The 16,671-nt window shown below is 41.2% G+C and overlaps 1 protein-coding gene across 1 annotated transcript in view; it reads left to right on the forward strand.

The window, feature by feature from the left end:
• IFT172 (intraflagellar transport 172) overlaps positions 1 to 16,451 on the forward strand; it is a 30,097-nt gene extending 13,646 nt beyond the window's left edge. The window contains exons 23-48 of the mRNA XM_026671617.2: positions 889 to 967; positions 2,477 to 2,597; positions 2,738 to 2,882; positions 2,964 to 3,053; positions 4,361 to 4,458; positions 4,709 to 4,844; positions 4,919 to 5,035; positions 5,451 to 5,593; positions 5,889 to 5,982; positions 6,070 to 6,134; positions 6,221 to 6,401; positions 7,566 to 7,675; positions 7,973 to 8,102; positions 8,438 to 8,536; positions 9,301 to 9,410; positions 9,584 to 9,647; positions 10,067 to 10,153; positions 11,176 to 11,292; positions 11,373 to 11,483; positions 11,822 to 11,941; positions 12,539 to 12,634; positions 13,603 to 13,662; positions 13,752 to 13,850; positions 14,051 to 14,204; positions 16,040 to 16,131; positions 16,280 to 16,451. Coding sequence (XP_026527402.2) covers positions 889 to 967; positions 2,477 to 2,597; positions 2,738 to 2,882; positions 2,964 to 3,053; positions 4,361 to 4,458; positions 4,709 to 4,844; positions 4,919 to 5,035; positions 5,451 to 5,593; positions 5,889 to 5,982; positions 6,070 to 6,134; positions 6,221 to 6,401; positions 7,566 to 7,675; positions 7,973 to 8,102; positions 8,438 to 8,536; positions 9,301 to 9,410; positions 9,584 to 9,647; positions 10,067 to 10,153; positions 11,176 to 11,292; positions 11,373 to 11,483; positions 11,822 to 11,941; positions 12,539 to 12,634; positions 13,603 to 13,662; positions 13,752 to 13,850; positions 14,051 to 14,204; positions 16,040 to 16,131; positions 16,280 to 16,369 — 2,808 coding nt within the window. The 3' untranslated portion in view covers positions 16,370 to 16,451. The remainder of the gene's footprint in view (positions 1 to 888; positions 968 to 2,476; positions 2,598 to 2,737; positions 2,883 to 2,963; positions 3,054 to 4,360; positions 4,459 to 4,708; positions 4,845 to 4,918; positions 5,036 to 5,450; positions 5,594 to 5,888; positions 5,983 to 6,069; positions 6,135 to 6,220; positions 6,402 to 7,565; positions 7,676 to 7,972; positions 8,103 to 8,437; positions 8,537 to 9,300; positions 9,411 to 9,583; positions 9,648 to 10,066; positions 10,154 to 11,175; positions 11,293 to 11,372; positions 11,484 to 11,821; positions 11,942 to 12,538; positions 12,635 to 13,602; positions 13,663 to 13,751; positions 13,851 to 14,050; positions 14,205 to 16,039; positions 16,132 to 16,279) is intronic.
• The last annotated feature ends 220 nt before the right edge of the window (positions 16,452 to 16,671 follow it).

Consider the following 16,671-nt stretch of genomic DNA (forward strand, 5'->3'; position numbering starts at 1 on the left):
GTGGCAGCTGGCACGTGCGTAAATGCGCGCAGCTCAACTTGTGCAAGTATGTGTGTGTGTGTGTGTGCGCACGCGCACATGCCAGCCTGCCACTCATGTAAGTTGAGCTGCGCGTGCACGGATCAGCCCGCCACTTGCATGGCCCGGTACCAAATAGGCCACAACCTATTGTGAACCTTGGCCTAGGCTATCAGTTGCTCTTGCCTTCAGCTCATTAATTTCAATGTGTTTCTAAGGACTACACATATTAGTGTGTTTTTGAGGGTTTAAGATGAAAAAAAGAACCTTTATTAAGAGAAAGGAAAAGTAAGTTCTTCTATAGGTCAGTCTAGTAGGGGTTATACTCTATATTTTAATTCATTAAATCTTGCAATTACTCTCTAAATTTGCTTACTCTTTTCCCCCAAACATCCTTTTTTTAAAATTATAAATGGGCTATTAGTATGAGGCCACAAAGTTGTTCAATTTTCAGGGCACTCCAAAGTCTCCGGTTCTGCTGCAATGATTTTCAATCTAAAGACTTTTGTAGTGATGCCTTGGAGATGTCATCATTCCATGAGAAAAATACAACGATGTAGGGCAGGGGTCTCCAACCTTGGCAACTTTAAGACTTGTGGACTTCAACTCCCAGAATTCCTCAGACAGCTTTGCTGTCTGAGGAATTCTGGGAGTTGAAGTCCACAAGTCTTAAAGTTGCCAAGGTTGGAGACCCCTGATGTAGGGAGTCATTTGGGTCCTCTGACAGCAGGAGGGAGTTTGATAGACCTCACTTTGCTTACAGAATACTTCCCTGCATAAAAAGTGGTTGGTCTGCCTCTGAAAATTGGGAATTGTTGGGCAGGTTTTCTCTGGTAAGCTTTCAACCAATGCATTTCTCTCCTTTTTCAGGCTGGGGAACTCTTTGAAAAAATTCGGAATCCACAAAGAGCCCTGGAGTGCTATCGCAAGGGCAACTCATTTTTGAAAGGTAAGAACTCATTCTGAGGTTACACTTTGACTATAAGTTCTCAAACATTATGTTTCCTACATTTGTATTGAGTGTTTATTGAAAAACATTAATATTAGAAGTCAGAATAACATCATTTACAGGTAACCCTTGTTTGGCAACCGCAATTGGAATCAGCAACTGAAGTGATTGAAGCAGTCCCTAAGTGAAAATCATGTGATCACGAGGGTGCTTACGATTTTACTTCAGTTTTTCTTTGCTTCTTGCTACGTCCTTCAGCCGAACTGGGCTTCTTTTTCCTTGACGATATTTTGGTATGAGATAAATAAGCAAGTGAAAATAAGAGCAGAGTGGCAATGTGAAGGTCGTAAATGGGAGGTCACTAAGTTGTTTTAGCACCAGTGTAACTTTGAAGGACCATTAACAAGGTAATCACTAAGTGAGGGCTACTTATATAGCACATCTTGTTTATGACAAAAAACCTCAAAAAGTAAAAAGGACCCAGGGAAGAGATATTTAAACTATTTACTAAGAGATATATTAAACATTTAATAATATTAATATTTAATAATATTAATATTAAATATTTAAACTATTTACTAAGAGATATTCAAACTATTTACTAAGTCTGCATTACTATTACTATTAATCCTCCCATCCTTCCTTTCACCCATCTCCTCCCACTTATGACTGTATGACTGTAACCTTGTTGCTTGTATCCTAATAATTCTTATTTACTGTTTTCTAGTATGATTTGATTGCTTATTGACTATGACTATTATGAAGTGTTGTACCTGATGATTCTTGACTCTTGACAAATGTATCTTTTCTTTTATGTACACTGAGAGCATTTGCACCAAGACAAGTTCCTTGTGTGTCCAATCACACTTGGCCAATAAAGAATTCTCTTCTATTCTATTTAGAAAAGGGTTTACAGCAGGGGTGTCCAACTCAAGGCCCACGGGCCAGATGCAGCCCACGGGGTGGTTATATCTGGCCCATGGGGCCGGCCTGGAAATATCAAAGGACCAGCCTGCGGTGCCTTTGCCGGCCAAAACGGGCCACACAGAGGCTTTGTGAAGCCCCTGCATGGCCTGGTTTTGGCCTCCCTGGCCTCCAGCAGCACTCTGCCAGCCAAAAACAGGCCACATGGAGGTCTCATGCCCCCCCGCCCCCCGTTTTGGCCAGCAAAGTGCTGTAGGAGGCCATCCAGGCTGAAAATAGGGTGCTGGGGTGGGAAGTGTGCACAGCCCCCCTGTGCCCCATTTTGGCCGGCAGGGTGCTGCAGGAGGCGTCCATCTTGTCTTCCCACCCCACCCCAGGTCCTCCCACCCCCACCCCACCGGGCTACAGAGGATACTGATCCGGCCCTCAAAGAAATCCAGTGTGACACCCATGGTTTACAGTGTTTCCCCTCCCATCCTTGGATTGGCAGATTTAGGTTCTGCACCCTTCTTAAGCGACTTGCTTGTCCCAGATCTGGTCCTTTTAGTTCACTTTACATGCTCTTTGTTCTTTCTTTCCCTGCAGCTGTAGAACTTTCTCGTTCAGTTTTTCCAGCGGAAGTGGTAAAACTGGAGGAGGGCTGGGGAGATCACCTTGTACAACAGAAGCAACTAGATGCAGCTATCAATCACTACATTGAGGCCAGGTCTGTGGAGGATATACTGACTAGACTCTTTGGGGTTACCTTTCTTGTAGTTACTGGCACCCTGAAAGTTGTATGTTGGACTGGCAGGATCAGGGTGGGTCCTGTGGCAGCCTTGCTCTAAGGAATGTGATCTTTTCCAGGTGTGCTATCAAGGCCATTGAAGCAGCCATTGGGGCTCGGCAGTGGAAGAAAGCTATATACATTCTTGACATGCAGGATAGGAAAACAGCAGCCAAGTATTACCCCAAAATTGCCCAGCACTATGCAGCCTTGCAAGAGTATGAGGTAACAATTTCCTCCCTCCACACATACACACACTCCTCCATTGACACAATGGAAAACATAACAAGCTGTTTGTCCCTTTAGATAGCAGAGGAGCTGTATATCAAAGGAGACCACATCAAGGATGCCATTGATATGTACACCCAAGCTGGACATTGGGAGAAGGCACATAAGGTAAAAGCATTCCATGAAAATGCCCTTTTGTGTTCAGTGAATGCCAGAGGAGTATAGTAACACTTCTCAACCAATTCTTTGTCCCATCAAAAAAACCTTCAAGAAGTCTAATGTAGGAACAATTACAGGTAGTCCTTGACTTACCATGCAATTGGGACCAGAATTACAATTGTAAGTTGTGATGGTCATAAGCTGAGGCACTCATATGACTGAATCCACTTTTACAACTCTTTTTATGGTGGTGGTGAAGAGAATCACAGAATTCTAAGTCTAATCCAATCCCGAAATGGGTTTTTTTTAAAACCATAAATTGGCAAAAACGGTTGCAAATTTTGGTCATAGGACCACAGGATGTTGCAACCAGTCATAAATGTGATCCAGTTGCCAAGAGCCTGGAATTATGTTGCAACATTTTACTTTTTACAATGGCCAGAAGTGTTTTATAAGCTGTAAAGTACCTTTTCCAAGGCCATCACAATTCCGACTGTTCATTAAAGGGTTTTCTTACCTATTGTTTCTTCCCTTTCCTTCTGGAATATCTCTGAGCTATTATATCCTCCCTCAATTTTCTCTTCTCCTAGCTAAACAAAAATTAATGCCTCCAGCCATTACAGGACTTACAGTAGTTTATTCAGTGACTGTTCAAAGTTACAACGGCACTAAAAAAAGTGGCTTATGACCCGTTTTTGGTCACGTGATCAAAATGCAGATGCTTGGCAACCGACTCATACTTATGACCGTTGCTGTGTCCCAGAGTTATGTGATCCCCTTTTGTGACCTTCTGTCAAGCAAAGTCAATGGGAAACCAGGTTCATTTAACAACCGTGTTACTAATTTAAGAACTGCAGTTGATTCATTTAACAAATGTGGTGAGAAAAGTCGTAAGATAGGGTAAAACTCACTGAACAAATTTCTCACTTAGCAACATACATTTTGATCTCAATTGTGGTCATAAGTTGAGGACTACCTGTACCCATACGTTTTTCCTTTCAGGCACATTATCTGCACACATTCTCACTAGATGCATTCTAGTTTGTCAGTGTCCTTCCCAAAATGCACCCAGAATTGGATGCAATAGGTGTGTTCTGGTCAACCCAGAGCAGAGAAGAATGAGGCATCAAATGGTCCATGTGTTCCCAGTTCCAGAAAGTGCATTTGAATAAAGCTTGCAATGGGAGGGAGTGAAGCAATTTGGTTTGGTTATCCAGAATGGTTCAAAGTGGGGGTATTGTACATCTCTTGTGGGTATTTGGAGGATGGGAGTTTATCCTTTCATGCCCAGGCCCTGCTCCCACTTCTCCTTGCAGCTGGCATCAAAATGTATGAAGCCAGAGGATGTGTCAGTGCTGTACATCACACAAGCTCAGGAGCTGGAGCGACAGGGAAAATACAAGGAGGCTGAGAGGTAAGAGGTATTTCAGTTCTGTATCTTTTAAATCAGAAGACTGGAATTTGTAAGAGGCTGGGGGAAGAAAGAGGAGAGAAGCTTCCAACTGGTATAAACAAACTATTAAGTAGAACTCTTGGGGACATGGCAGTGAATCCCACAGGCTGAACTTTCGTTTCGCTAAGTTGCATGTATCACTACGGTAGTTCTAGGTGGGATCCTTATTTGGGGATGCAACATTTTCAGCGCCAAATTATGCTTTTTCCAGGCTCTACATAACTGTGGATGAACCAGACTTGGCTATTACGATGTACAAGAATTGCAAGATGTATGATGAGATGATTCGCCTGCTGGCCAAATACCACAAGGACCTGCTGAGCGATACACATTTGCACTTGGGCAAGGTAAAGCATTGGAGGAGAAGTCACAGAAGAAAAGGAGGTTTGGTGGTGACTTATTTTTCTGACTTATTTTTCAGGAACTGGAAGTTGACGGGCATCTGCAGGAGGCTGAATATCACTACCTTGAAGCCAAGGATTGGAAGGCAGCTGTAAACATGTATCGTGTGAACAATATGTGGGATGAGGCCTACAGGGTAAGAGCAGCATACACAACAGCTGGGGCATTAACTCTCTAAGCCACAAGTGTCAAACTCACCCGCATCAGGTTGCTGTTTTATGACTTTCCTATTCGCGGAACTGAGGTGGGCGTGGCCTGCGGGTGACACATCCGGCCCTCAGGCCATCAGTTTGACACTCCTGCTCTAAGCTGAGCTCAGAAGCTAAGTATGTGGTCCAGAATCACATTACTAGTGTGCTTCCTACCTGTGTGTTTACTACATAGCCTTAAAGAGTAGACCATTAGGGGGGGTGCCAGAAGTAGGCATGCACAAAGAAGAGGCTGAAGGATAGACATATTCATTAATCTTGGAAAAGTTATGTTTGATGGGCAGCAACGGTAAGTTGCTTTAGGCCCAATTGTCCTTTCACCTCTGTTTTGATCTGCGACAGGTAGCAAAAGCTCACGGTGGAGCAAATTCTCACAAGCATGTGGCCTTCTTGTGGGCAAAGAGCCTTGGTGGAGAGGCTGCAGTGAAACTCCTCAACAAATTTGGACTTCTGGAAATGGCCATTGACCATGCAGCTGACAACAAGTAAGCAGCAAGGAGACCAAGACTTACTGGTGTATGCAAGTAAGGTCTCCCATTAGAAAGAAGGCAAGATCCGCCAATGCCTTGTCTCATACGAATCTGCCCATGGGTTCCAACAAGGCGTGGGACAGGTGCCCTTTCTTGTGTGGCTTGAGTGGTGTGCTTCTTTTGTAATAAATTTGTTTTTACCTCGTGACAGTTACCCTATAGTGGTATATAGTTTTCACTCTGCTGAAATTAAAGTGGTTTGGGATGGGAAATATAATTCCTCCTTCCACCTCCTTTTCTTCTTCCATAGCATTTTTGATTTTGCCTTTGAGTTGGCTAGACTCTCCCTGAAGCAGAAACTACCTGAGATCCACTTCAAATATGGCTCTTTCCTGGAAGATGAGGTAGAACCCCTTGTGCTTCTTAATGGTTACTCTCCTTCCTGGAGTAATGTGGTCCTGTAGTGAATATGCCACTCTTGTTAAATGCAGGGCAAGTTTGAAGAGGCAGAGGTGGAGTTTGTAAAGGCCGGGAAACCTAAAGAGGCAGTTCTAATGTGAGTGTACCTCCACCCTCCTATGATACTCTTACTTTCTGTCTCGGTCCTATTCCAGTGGTTTCATGTACTCCCTACTCACTTAGGTATGCTCATGCCCAGAACTGGGCTGCTGCCCAGCGAGTAGCTGAAGTCCACGACCCAGAGAGTGTAGTGATTGTGCTGGTTGGCCAAGCTGATGCTGCCTTCAAGCAAAAAGAGTTCCAGAAAGCAGAAGCTTTGTTGCTGCGGGCTCAGCGACTTGACCTTGCTGTGAAACACTACAAGGTAAATAGAAAAAAACACCAGGTCTGCTCTATTTGGCAAAACGTTTTGGCTGGGCTGGGAGATGTTTAGTAAACTCTGGTCCTGCATGAAATTCACCATAGATGGCTTTTAAACCCCAATTTGTTATCCAATTGTTATTCTATTGCTGTGAGGAAGCCACTCTACTCAGACCAAATACCATCTTATTAAAACTACCTGGGGATTTCCAAAGAAATTGAATTCCATTCTCTGCAACCAGATGGTGATTGAAACATGATCGCATTTATTTGGTGATGGGAGCAGTAAATGAAATGGAATTTCAGAACAGCATACTAGCCAGGAGGAAATGATACTTCTTCCTGTTTTCTCTAGCAGTGTCAAAGATGCTGGTGGCCAACAACATAGGCATTGGCTTAATAAAACAAACCATGCTGGTTTTGAATGATCTTTTCCCCATTGCAAATTAAATGTGGCGTGATATATCTTGCAGTGGTTAGGCAAGGCAACTTTCTGCTGACTTCCCACAACCAATGTAGTGGAGAAGCCAGCAGGAAGTGTTAAGTGTAAGTAGCTGCTGCTGGGTGGGGGAGGAAGTGAGAGGGTGCATGGGAAAGGCACTACAAGAGCTGGGGAAGGTGCACAAGAGAGTGCATGAGCGTGTGAGTCAGGAAGGGTACATGGGGGTGCAACACAGATCAAGGGGGAAGCATGATGTACAGCACCAGTCCATAGGGGTGTGCAAATGGCTGGCATTGCATGAGCCCAGAAGGGCTGGGTGAGGGTGCACAAGTGGGGGAGATTTACCACAGTGACCTGCAACCTTCCTGCTGGTTTCCCTATTGACTTCTGGGGAACCTGACAGGGAAGATTGCTAACGGTGATCCCAGGACATTGTAATTGGTTGTAAGTGCAAAGTGGTTGCCAAGATTGTGATCATGATTGACCAAGGATGCTAGGACAGCCAGAACTTGTCATAATTGCCATTCATTCAGCACCATTATAGTTTTAAACAGTTGCTGAACAAATAATCCTAAATCAAGGACTATCTGTAGTTCCCAAGGGTAAAAGTCATGACAGTTATAATTACAATTGTTCTTTTTTTTTCCCCCACGGGGAAAAAGATAGAGGATTTTCTCCCTTTTTCCTTTGCCAAATAAGGATACTTTTCATGATTTCTTTCCCCAGGAAGCTGCTATGTGGACTGATGCTCTCCGAATCTGTAAAGAATTTTTACCTGGAGATCTGGAGGCTCTACAGGAAGAGTATGAACGGGAGGTGGCTAAAAAAGGACCCAGGTATACAGGTCATGAGAGGTATGGGAAAGTTTCTGGAAGCTGGCTTGCTGATAGGCAAAAGTCACTCAGCCCTAAGATTAAGGCTGGGTTTCTCAAAGACCTAACCACTTAGCCTTCTTTTATTGAGGTTTCTATAACTAATTGTTTCAAAGGACTATGATCTTCTCAGTCTTTAAGCTACCTCTGGGACAATCCTTCTAATTCTGTGGAATAGAATAGATAGGAGTTTCAGCATCGAGCTGTAGGGAATCTCCTGGTCCCTTTCTGGACATTGACTAAGATTCTGTTGATTGGTAGGGGCACTGAGGGCCTCCTGGAGCAGGCCCGTGAGTGGGAGCAAGCAGGCGAATACGCCAGAGCTGTGGACTGCTATCTCAAGGTGCGGGACCCCAGCAACAATGCATTGATGGAAAAATGTTCCATGAAGGTAGGAAATTGCTCGAGCTTCACCTTGCCTTCCCTGCTTATGGCATTTGGATGCATACAATGTTCTTGAAGGAGAGAAATGGGGGAATTCTTTTGGCAAGTGAGACTTTCTAAATCAGTTGAGCCTCTACTTTGCTTTTTACATTCAAGCTAGGTTTGCCTTTTGATTGTCGCCATTCAGTTGCTCTTTTTCCAAAAGTTCAAAATTTACCAGTCCAAATTGTCTCTGATAAGAGTATTGTAAGCTGTAAATAATTATGGCAGGAGTCTCTGCACAAAGAAACAATACTGTACAAGGGACATTTCTTCATTTGTGAATGCTTCTTTTCATGTCAGGCAGCTGAACTTTCTATCAAGTTTCTTGGCCAGCCACGGAGCGTTGAAGTGATGAGGACGGTGGGACCCCAGCTGGTCAGCATTGGCAAGTTCAGCGTGGTAAAGAGTTTTCTGAACTGCAGTTTAGTCTCATCTTTGCTTGTAAAAAATATTTTTCCCCTGGAGTTTTTTAAGATTGGAAAGAGGACACAAACAGGATAAAAATATTCCAATGAAACATTTTCCTTTAGAATACTGAAAGAAATGATTCATGTTTTCTATTGTAATAGGAAGACTTTTATGTATACAGAAGACAAGCTGTGCAGTCCAGTTCTCCAATGCTAATAAAAAAGGAATTTCTGTCCCCAGAGGGCAAAATGATATTTTTACCAATGAAGAAAGGAGAATTCAGTTTCTGTGAAAAATCAGTATCTGTGGCTGACTTTTTACATAGAGGTTGGTGGGTCTGTTCTTGACTAGCCTCAAAGGATATAAGCATAAAGGAATGCCAGAACAAAAGTTTTAAAAATCTTTAAAAATAAATTCAATTACTACAAGTAGTCATTGATGAAATTAGAGTTTTACATTTAATAAATATTCCAAGCATTATTGTATGCGGAAATATGTTAAACATATTCTCCTGCATGTTTTTAACTTAGCCAAGTGAATTTAAATCGATAGTGTGGTATGCAAATAAATATTGCATATATTTTAATTTTTTCCAACATTTCCATTTTTTTAAAATAAGTTTTTTCTGTAGTTTCAAAATTCTTGTAGGTTATCTCTTTTCAGGCCAGACATGCAATGAGCCTACAACCTCTCTGTACAGCCCCAAAATTCATATCTACTTCTATTTTGATACATGATAGAAATTTCTCTCTTAGGCGGTAGAGCTATACCTCAACCTTGATCTAATCAAGGAAGCCATCGATGCCCTCATGGAGGGGGAAGAGTGGAACAAAGCTAAGTGTGTGGCCAAAGAGCTTGACCCCAGGTACTAAACTCTACTTCCGAGTGTGGTTTGTAAATTATACAGTTTGAATAAGAACACATAATGCGGCTTAGGTGGAAGGCTGTCAGTTTCTCAGGCCTACTGCTGCATTCACCTTATTACTAAGGTTGTCACCTTATTACTAGGACAGAAATGACAAACTTTCTTTGTGGCAGATATGAAGAATATGTGGATCAACATTATAAAGAATATCTCAAGAATCAAGGCAAAGTAGATTCGGTGAGAAGGAATCTTGAGTGGGATGAAGGGGAAAGTGGGAGGCACTGAAAGTTGGGAGATAACTTTAATAGTTTGAAGAACCTTTACATCTATATAAATAAAAATGTGACAGATTTTTGAAGTGCAGCTTAAATCGAATACATCTGTCATTCTTCTATCAGTAATTAGTTTGGAAAACGTTAAAAACTGTGAGTGGATGGTCAAAAATCAAAGGGTTAGGAAAATTTAAATCAAAACTGTCAGCAACTGCTTTTTTTACACAAAGTCTTGATGCAGGCCAAACATAAACTGGCAATTCTAGAAGGGGACTTGAGAATATGAGATGGGGTTAGGGGTATAAACAGATAAAACTACCCAGGTTGGTTCTGCTGTCTGATTATTGTTTTAAGTGACTGACTTATAGCTGTTCTCTTTGACAGCTTGTGGGCGTGGATGTTATGGCTGCCCTCGATATGTATGTGGAAAGGGGGCAGTGGGAGAAGTGCCTGGAGACAGCTGCCAAGCAGGTATGTGAAAGGCCCCAAGTGGTTCTTCTGTGAAAGGAGCCAAATGTTGTCTGACCACACACCCTAAGCATCTTAGTTTCCTCCAAAGGTGTCTAAAACATTGAGTTTGGTAGATCTATGAAACCAAGGGAATTGAGTCAACCTTCCATTCCGCACTGCTTTAGTTAGGGGCCAAAGATCTGTCTGCAAAAGTGACCAAAAAGAAACTGTCATTCAACTATGAAAGCCAGTTTTTAAAACACCAGAGTAGAAAGTGGGAGACTGTGAGTTCAAGTTATGCCTTAGCCATGAAAACCAGCTGGATGATCTTAGGCCAGTCACTCGGTCTCAGCCCAACCCACTTCACAGAGGAGTTGTTATGGGGAAAATAGGTGGGATGTGTGTTGGATATGTTTGGGGCCTTCAGTTATTTGTAAAAACAATAAATACAAATAAATAACAAGCATGAGATGAATAGTTAATATAAACCAAATGTATAAATAAATAAATAATATCCATGTAGCTATCACCCTGCTGGCACTCCAGAAAGCCTTAAAGACCAGGCTGTTCTCTCAGGCTTTGGGCTCAGGTGGTTGCCTTCACTTCCCCAGATTGTGTGTGATTAGAAAAATACACCATCACTTCTTGTTTTATTTTTATTCTGTTGGTTTGGAGATGGGCATTAAATTCATTTAATTTGAATGAATGAAATTATCCACCAAGGCATCATGCTGAGCCTTCAGGAGAAATTATTGGCATTTCTGTTAGATTTATACTGACAGTGCCTGTTCGGTGTAGTGCTGACTGCTTGCACAGAACTGATTGGGATAAAGTTGGATTTCAGAACTGATGAATGGAGCATCAGTTTGGACTGAATGCAAACAAAGGTTATATTTTTTCACTAGGAAATGGGAAACACTAAAGATACATAGTTCACCCAGAAAGGAATTCTCCTACTTGACCAGATCATTTCTCATAATGGAAAACTGCTATTTGTTTTACAGTCTTCCATATTATTTTGTTCCTCTTTTGGCTTTTTACAGAACTATAAAGTGCTGCATAAATATGTGGCTCTTTATGCCACATACTTGATCCGCGAGAACAGTTGGGACAAAGTCTTGAGCCTCTATGTTCAGAATGGTGCTCCTGCCAATGCCCAGGTAAGGTATTAGTCCCAGCTGGCGAGGAAAATTTGCTTGCTTCTGTTAATAGTAAAACTGTTCTCATATTTTCTCTTCAGAATTTCAATATTTATAAACGACTATTTGTGGAGATAGTGAATGCAGCCAATATGAATCGGCCAGAGGCTTATCACAGCTGGGCTGATTTGCGGGACCTGCTTTTCAACCTGGTGAGCACAGCTTAAAGTAAATGTATGATGTACCATTGAATGTAAAGTGCCTGATCTTCATTTTACTCCTGTGCACTACTGCTAATACCACACACGGGTTTTTCTAAATAAAGCTGCAGTGCAAAATATCTGCGTGGTACCACTCTATATTTTCAGAGAGAGCAGCTTTTTCATTATTACTCAATCTCTTTGGTGGGGTAAATAAAATGTTTAGATAGCCCTAAATGAGACCACAAATCTGTGTTTCTTTCTTTTTAACAAACATGTAAGATAAAGGATTTTTTTTTTCCAATTTCAAGTTTGATTCCAGCAAACTTACATGATCCCCTTTCTTACAGTGTGAAAATTTAGGGAAATCAAATGAAGCCAACTCACCAGCTCATGAGGAGTTTGAAACCATGTTGCTTATATCCCACTACTATGCTACACGATCTGCAGCCCAAAGCATCAAACAGCTGGTAAGAGAAGAGTGGCAGCAGGTCAAACTTACTAGTCTCTGGCTTGTTCCTGAACCCTAGATTTCTTACCGTTTCACTTCCTTCCGCATGGAGTTCTGATTGCATTATCTTTGATAAAGATACAGTATTTGTTAATAGAGTTTCAGATTTGGATGGCTACAAAGTCTGTGGGCCTTGTGCAACTGGTTACCAAGTATGTCTGTTTAGGTTTGCCAGTCATGAAAGACTAGTTCTTATGACATCTCTCAGTCATTTGTTTGCAACTTCATTTTCTCACAAAGAGTCCTACTTTCAGAACTCTTTTCCTTGTTAGGTTCATTGTGTATTTCACTTTGCACAAATATCAAATTGCAATCTTGGATATCTAAGTTCCTTTCCTGAGACTTTGGAGGGAGAGGGTGACTGTCTCTTAATTTATTTAACTTATGACTTATAATTACAGGCAGTATTTTTAAAAAGAAGGCAAGGGTGGGGCAACTAGCTCCACTTGAATAGACTACTTTTGTCTGAGTTGGGCTGGTTTGTCTGAAGAAGTGCCGTCCCTTAAGAATAGAAGGTAGGGAACAAAATTTGAACTTGTTTTTTTTGCCCCCCCAGGAAACTGTGGCAGCCAAGCTCTCCATCTCTTTGTTGCGCCATACTGAGATCATTCCAGCAGACAAGGCCTTCTATGAAGCAGGGACAGCAGCTAAGGTGAGGAGCAGGAAACTCCTGTTTGTAGATCACATCCAGGTAGCTGGGTGGGGAAATACATGGCCAATTAATGCCAAATGAAGCAAAACGGGGAAATGGCCGGTGCCTTGTATGATTTGTAAGAATGTGACAAACTTGCACTGACTTCCTGAGGATTCCACCTCTTACATTCAGAATCACCTTTAGATTTTGTTTCAAACAAATGATCTCTAGCAAATCTTTAAAAGGATTGAAGCATTTTACAATATTAAGAAAGGCCAAATGATCAAGAGAACTAAAGCAGCGTATCCACCATCTCAGTCCAGATGGACTCTAGGCAGAGACAGTAGGCAGAGACTCTAAGAAATTACAATAATTGGATTGTTGAGCATGGTAAAAGGCAAGATGAGATAAATACAATATATAGCACTAGTAAAGTGGAGAAGAATCACTGTTTTCCTTTCTCAAAATATTAGACTCATGATCATTCCATTAGAGTTAAATGGTGGCACATGATTGACAATGCTCATTTAAACTGTAGAATTTGCTTTCACACAATGTAGCAATGCCTGCCAATTTAGGTACCTTAAAAAGGATTAAACAAGATAATATATTGTGATGTCTGTAAGTTTCCCTATAAAAGTGACCTTATTTTTTGCAGATCGTACAGAAAAGTCATTGTTCATATTATATTTAGCAGGCTTTATACTTGCATCTATCAGATTACTGTTGAATGAGAACATTAGATTATCAAGTCTTCATCTAATCCCACAGTTAAATGTGAGAGAGTGATTTTCTTTTGATTCTAATTAAGCTTTTTTTTAAAAAAAAGTACTTTTGTGGAGCACAATTTCCAACATGCTACTTAAAAGTCCAGCAATCTTAGCTTGAAAACATTTCAACGCTTTTGCCATGTTGAACTGAAATCAGTTTTGACTTTTGGCAGAGAACTGGGAAAGTTAGTTCATCCTCCTCTTTCATCTTTCCAGGCTGTTGGTTGGCAGAACATGGCTTTTATCTTCCTAAACCGTTTCCTTGATTTGACTGATGTGAGTTTTATCTGAGACGCTTGAGAATGGTGGGGAGGGAAAAGGACTCCATGGTGGTTTTTTTTTTCTGATGTTATTTGCTCTCCTAGGCAATTGAAGAGGGCTCCCTTGATGCTCTAGACCACTCAGACTTCCAGAATACAGACATCCCTTTTGAAGTGCCACTGCCTGCCAAGCCACATATCTCAGTGAGTGTGTTGTCATATGCATGTGCAATTTTCATTTCATTTGTATTTTGAGCAGGGAAGACAATATTTCTAAGGGCTATGGAAAAGGATATTCCTTGCTGGATTCCCAGTCCAATTGACTCGTGCACTTCCACCATCCATCCCAAAGTACTGCTGCCACTTTTCATTCATTCCAAGTGTCATATGTCTATCTGTGCTAGGAAGACCAGCGTGAGGAGATCCGTGACTGGGTTCTCACTGTCTCCATGGATCAGCGGTTGGAACAGGTGTTACCGCAAGATGAACGTGATACTTACGAAGCTTCTCTGGTAGCGGCGAGCACAGGTGTGCGCTCCCTGCCCTGCCTTATCACAGGTAAGCGTGACATTTCAACATGGCTGAAGCTATAATGGAACATATTCCATCTTCTTTCCTCCATAAGATTTTCTCCCCCACACCCCAATATAAACTTTTCCACTTTTTCAGACCCTATTCTCATCCACCGTGGAAGAATAAGGGGAGAGAAAGTATTTTAACTTGACTCATAGTTATTTAGAAAGCCCCTCTTCTTCCAAACTCCTATAGAAAAATATATGGTGCTGCTTTGCTTATGTTCAGAAGAATGTTAAACTTAACTTCTACTCTGCATAAGGAGCCTCGGTGACACAGTGGTTAGAGTGCAGTACTGCAAGCTACTTCTGCTGCAGCCAGCTGCCTACAATTTGGCAGTTCAAACCTCACCAGGCTCAAGGTTGACTCAGCCTTCCATCCTTCTGAGATGGGTAAAATGAGGACCCAAACTGTTGAGGGCAATATGCTGACTCTGTAATCTTCTTAGAGGGCTGTAAAGCACTATAAAGCAGTATATAAGTCTAAGTGCTATTGCTATTTGATTATTTTTAATATACCATGCTTTTAACTAAGACATTTATCGCTATTCAGTTTTTTGTTTTGCCTACTCTATTTTTTATATTTTAGCATTTACTTCTGTACATTATTACTTGTAAGTTTTTAGAAGGTTATTTTAAGAATTTCATATTTTTAAAATCACATCCACAGTTCTGACTAGTGAAATATCCTCACTGAAGAAAGCTAATTTGTCCTGGTTGAATCCATGAGTCCACTTATAGTTATTGCAACTACACTACTACTTTTTTTTTAAAATAGTTCATTGCGTTATGATAGGCAGTAAAAAAACAAGACAAACAATTACAGCATTCAGAATGAATTTAACTATAAGGATTACTCACAATCTTTCAAAATAAAGACATAGAGTAAAATAATAAAACAAGGCACCATGTATAATTTAGGGGAGAAATGAATTCCAGAACATGGGAGTAATCACAGAGAAGGCCTGACAGATCTTATTAACACCCCATGAATTTCACAACACGGAGAGAATTTCAACATGGAGAGAATTTCATCAGGACATCCTAAATGTTTGAACTGGATTGGATGGATAGAATCAATTATGTTAAGCTCATGTCTGATATAACTTTATTTGATGTCTTAACCATTACACCAAACTAGTTCATTAGTCAGGTCTGATATACTTTGTTTTATGTCTGATATAACCTTCTGCTATTTATTTATTTATTGAATTTATATTGCCGCCTATTCGCTCATACTATAGCATATGTATATACTAAGGCTATAGGGTCATATACCGCTAGTCCTCGACTTACGCTTCATTTAGTGACTATTCGAACTTACAACAGCACTGAAAAAAGTGACTTATGACCATGTTTCACACTTGACCATTGCAGCATCCCCCATGGACACGTGATCAAAATTCAGATGGTTGGAAACTGATCCATATTGCAGTGTCCCGGGATAATTGATCATTTTTTGCAACTTTCTGAAAAGCAAAGTCAATGAGGAAGCCAGATTCACTTAACAACTGGGGCAAGAAAGATCAAAGCATGGGGCAAAACTCAACAGCTATCATGTTTAGTCATGGGAATTTGGGACTCAGTTGTGATCTTAAGTTGAGGACTACCTTGTACGAAGGCATTCAATATTTAAAATAGTCCAAATTAATATCTAGTGTAATCAAGAAGCTAAACTGAGATTCAACAGAATATTGTTTGCCAAAATTTGAACAGAGAAATTATTTGCAGGGAAGGAACCTACTCCTTCAGCTGTTTTACAATATGTTAGACCCTCTTTATGCCCTTTGAATATGTTTTGTTTTCCTTCTTCCCACTCAGGCTATCCTGTACTAAGAAATAAGGTGGAATTCAAGTGTCCTGGCAAAGAGGCAAACAAGGAAAGCTGGAACAAGTTTTTGATGGCAGTCAAGGTGAGGAAGAGAATGAAGGTATAAGAAAGCAAGCTAGTAATCATAAGTAGAAGAGGGCACAGGGCAAGAAAAGTAGGCAAGCTTGCCCTATAGTCTAAATCTATAAACTTTTATCTCAGCCCTAGCTTTTCTCCTGCCTTCCTTGCAGATGTCACACAGCCCCCCCTGCCAGGATGTTCTCAAGTTCATCAGCCAGTGGTGTGGAGGGCTGCCCAGCACCAGCTTCTCCTTCCAGTGACCAACTCAGCCAGAGCATTTCCTTAAGTCTTCAACCCCCTTTAGATATTTATTCTCCCATATTAAATATCTTGTTTATATAATGGTATTGTCTGCCTTCTTTACTTGATGTAATTATTATCCGGTATGTCAAATGTCCTGCAACTTTAGAAACTCAAGATAGATGACAAAAGATAACAGCACGAAAGGGGAGGCTGTGGAAAATTGGATTATAATGGTCATTCTGCATTGGAACAAAGCTCACTTTGGCACAGGATTACTTTTCCAATGGAGCCAATAGGCAACTGCCTCCAATCTGTAATC

This window comes from Notechis scutatus, chromosome 1, assembly GCF_049901735.1.
Source record: "Notechis scutatus isolate UNSWTSFEM ecotype Mainland chromosome 1, rNotScu1.2, whole genome shotgun sequence".
In the NCBI taxonomy this organism is placed as follows: Eukaryota; Metazoa; Chordata; class Lepidosauria; order Squamata; family Elapidae; genus Notechis; species Notechis scutatus.